Below are 3,284 nucleotides of genomic sequence, written 5' to 3'. Positions count from 1 at the left end.
TGGCAGAGCAGCACCCACCCCCGGATACTGCCGCCGTCGGCTTTTCACCTCAATTTTGTTGAGCAGATCCTCGTAGCTGACGTCGCGGTTGTTCTGCAGGAACTCGACGACGATTTTGCTCATGTAGATCTTCTCTTGCATGAGGGCGAAGATGGGAGCGTACTCCTCGCTGGGCTCCATCAGGATATAATCCGCAAAGGCTGCGACGGAGAGATGGCGGCAGGCGGTTCAATACCGGGGAATTTAGCGGTATTTAAGGACGAGCTAGGACTGCGGCGAGCGGGTCCCGGGGAGGGGAAGACCAGCCCATCCACGCTGCTACAGCACCAGGACCTAAGCGTGCGGGGAAGCTCTACCACGAGCCGGGACCCACGGTCACTCAGCTATCACCACCAAAGCGAGGGGGGAAGTGGGGACGTGAGGTGGGACACGCTATCCACGCGTTAGCCTTTTATTTTTGCTGTTACCTAATTAGAAACCAAAGACAATCCAGGGGGGTTTTGCTGTCACTACAAACTCCATTTGCTGATGCACAGGAGAGTTAAGTCCTTCTCTGATATCACCAGGTTATTGGAAGGGTTCCTTGCAGAAATGGTGAAGGGAAAAAGCTTTTAAACCCCCAAATATCAGCCCTTCTTCCCCCAATTTGGCTAGAGAGTGAAAAAGCCAGCTGGGACACAGAGCCAAGGGCCGGCCGGGACTGGGCATTCCTCCAAGACCTTTCTCAACACAAACCTGTCCAAAAAAGCCCGGAGAGCAGAGCAAGAAAGCAACAGTAGAGCCCTGCAACCGGGGCCAAGCGGTCAAGAGCAAAGAGAAAACTCCCTCCGAAAGCGACCCTGAGCCCGTCCCCGCATTGCGCCGGCAGCTTCCCGCGGAGGAGGGACCGGAGGATGGATCCTGCCTGGGAAGGGCTGGCAGGGAGACATGCCCCTCCAGCCACCTTGCTTGTCCCAGCTCCGTGCAGGGACCCTCCCAAGCTCAGCAGGAGGTTTTATACGCATTTAACATAAGCCTGGGTGCTGCTGAGCTAAATAAACCCAGACCCAAGCTTCAGCATGGTCCTCCACCTCGGCACGTGCTTGACAGGGTAAGTTCGTGGCGGCAGCAAAGTCCACGACCCCAAATAAAGTTCCTTCGCCAGCCGGACGCGCGGCAGAGACTTAAATCCCGAGCCAGACGTGCTCCCCGAGCCCAACCTCCCCCGTCCTCGCTCACCCACCTGTGGTGAAGCCGATCAAAGCCTTCTCCCCTCCATCAAACCCCGTGATCCACCAGGCGTTTATGGGCCCCAACTTCTTGGCTCTCACCCCACCTGAAAGCGAGAAAACACAAATCTCAGTTTTCGGTGTCCAAAAAAACCAAGCAGCTGTGGGTGACAAAGCGCCACCCAGACCCAACTTCATTTTACGCGTGGCGTTGAGCTGAAATTTAAGGTGACAAACCAGCGTCCCCGCAGCCCTAGAGGCTCCTCCGCATCCAACTCACCGTCCAGACAAGGGTTATCGTCGTAGATGGGCTTCACGGCACCGCTGAAATACAGCTCGATGTTCCTCTCGATCAGGCCGGTGTCAAAGGGGCACAAGTGACCTCGCTTGTCGTAGACGCTGGCAAGGGACAGAGGTTGTAGTTTGATGCGGTGTCCTGCAGGGTTTGCAAATCCAGCGGGTTTTTTATAGCCTGATTTCCCGGATCTCACCTAAAAGAGGTGACTTTGTGCTGCGGCAGGTCCTCGTAGCTCTCGAAGCCATCTTCGTTAGCGTCGAAGAGGGACAAGCGCTCATCCGTCAGCATTTCTGGCTCCTCCAGCTGAGCGAGGGAGAGAGAAGGACGTTTAACGAGCGCTCCCGTCAGCGCGACGGCTCTCCCCGGCCCCAGAGAAGGAGCATTAAATCCCTTACGGCATCATCAGGATCCCCTTGGAAGAATTTGAGGTCGGGATCATCGAGGTACTGTCTGCAGTCGACACACTTGGGAGGGGTGGTCTGCAAGACACGGGAGACGCCGTCGGCTTTTCTCTCCCCGGTGAGATTCAGCCCACGATGGGGCTCAAAGCTCCTTCCCCAAACGGTCCCGTTCGTTAGCGCAACCCTCGTTTTTAAAGCATCCAGGCAGCAAACCAGCGGCCCCTGCCCTCGCTTCGAAAGCGGCCCAAGCTCGCACAGGCTGTGCTGCTCCCCACCTTCCCCGAGGGGGGTGGATTTCTGGAAGCTGCGTGGGCTGGAAATGGCTTTCTCCTTCCTTTAGGGAAGTCCAGCCACTGTTCCAAAGAGTTAAAAGCATTTAAAAAAAAGCCCCCAAAATGCTGAGATGGAGGTAGAGGAACTTACTTTAGCAGGTGGTGTAGTTTTAACCTGAGTAATTTCATCTTTTATCTCCAACCTGGGTGTAAGAAAATACAAAGGGATGAAGAGCGGCGTTAACGTCATCGTCCCCGCGCTAGGGAGGCCACGGCGGAGGGAAATGGGCACCGACAGGCACCGACCCAAAGCGGGGAACGCTCTCCTTCCTCCTTACCCTTCTTTGGTTTCGATTTTAATCCTTTTCTCATCCTGTTCCTTGAGGGGAGGACAACACGCTCAACCCCAGCGCGGCGGCGGCGGCCCGGCAAAGCAGCCGGCCAAGACCTCGCCCTGCCAGCAGTGCCGGCACGCACCTTCTCCTCCAGCTCCTCTTCCTCCTTCTCCACGCTCATCACCTCCTGCTTCACTTCCCCGTTCACCTCCTCCGATTTCCGTTTGTTGGACCTGCCGGTTTTTAAACGCAACGGATCAATCCAGGAGCGGGGCTCCCCGGGGAAGCGCCCGGCAGGTCCCCAAGGCCACTCTCGTTGGGAACCACGAGTTTTGGGATCGAACCCATCGGCCCTGGACGGCGGAGAGAGGAAGAAGAGGGTGAAGGCTCCTGGGGGAACGCGGCAAAGGAGGTGCAGGTCCCAGCCCTGCCACCGTACTGACCCTTTGGAGAACATGCTCAGGATGGTCGGCTGCCGGCCAGAGCTCCGAGTGACCCGGGAACTGGCGGGAGACTCTGTTAGGAAGAGGGCGAGGGATTGTGTTAATGGCGGGGACCCGCTGCCCTTCCCCTCCCACAACACCCCACGGAGCCGGGACCACTGCGGGCGACAGCACCCTTCTCCCTGCACCCCATCATCCCGGAGCAAGACAAAGAGACCCCAAAAACCCTTCCCGGGGGGATCCCTCCGGGAATCGCCATGCTCCCGCTTGGTATTTAACAGTAATAAATTATTTAATTTAAGCGTGTTGGAGAAGAGGACGGAAAAC

The 3,284-nt window shown here is 57.0% G+C and overlaps 1 protein-coding gene across 1 annotated transcript in view; it reads right to left on the bottom strand.

The window, feature by feature from the left end:
• LOC103925635 (DNA (cytosine-5)-methyltransferase 1-like) overlaps window positions 1-3,030 on the bottom strand; it is a gene marked incomplete at both ends in the record, with an annotated part of 10,069 nt that extends 7,039 nt beyond the window's left edge. Inside the window, 9 exon segments of the mRNA XM_009334371.1 lie at window positions 49-200; window positions 1,223-1,315; window positions 1,489-1,607; window positions 1,700-1,809; window positions 1,902-1,985; window positions 2,331-2,382; window positions 2,518-2,558; window positions 2,657-2,747; window positions 2,958-3,030. Of these exon segments, the coding sequence (XP_009332646.1) occupies window positions 49-200; window positions 1,223-1,315; window positions 1,489-1,607; window positions 1,700-1,809; window positions 1,902-1,985; window positions 2,331-2,382; window positions 2,518-2,558; window positions 2,657-2,747; window positions 2,958-3,030 (815 nt within the window).
• Between the last annotated feature and the right edge of the window lie 254 nt (window positions 3,031-3,284).

Source organism: Pygoscelis adeliae, unplaced genomic scaffold (assembly GCF_000699105.1).
Source record: "Pygoscelis adeliae isolate BGI_AS28 unplaced genomic scaffold, ASM69910v1 Scaffold1351, whole genome shotgun sequence".
Taxonomy (NCBI): domain Eukaryota; kingdom Metazoa; phylum Chordata; class Aves; order Sphenisciformes; family Spheniscidae; genus Pygoscelis; species Pygoscelis adeliae.
The sequence above is the reverse complement of the archived record's forward strand: the minus strand, read 5'-3'. Positions and strand labels throughout refer to the sequence as shown.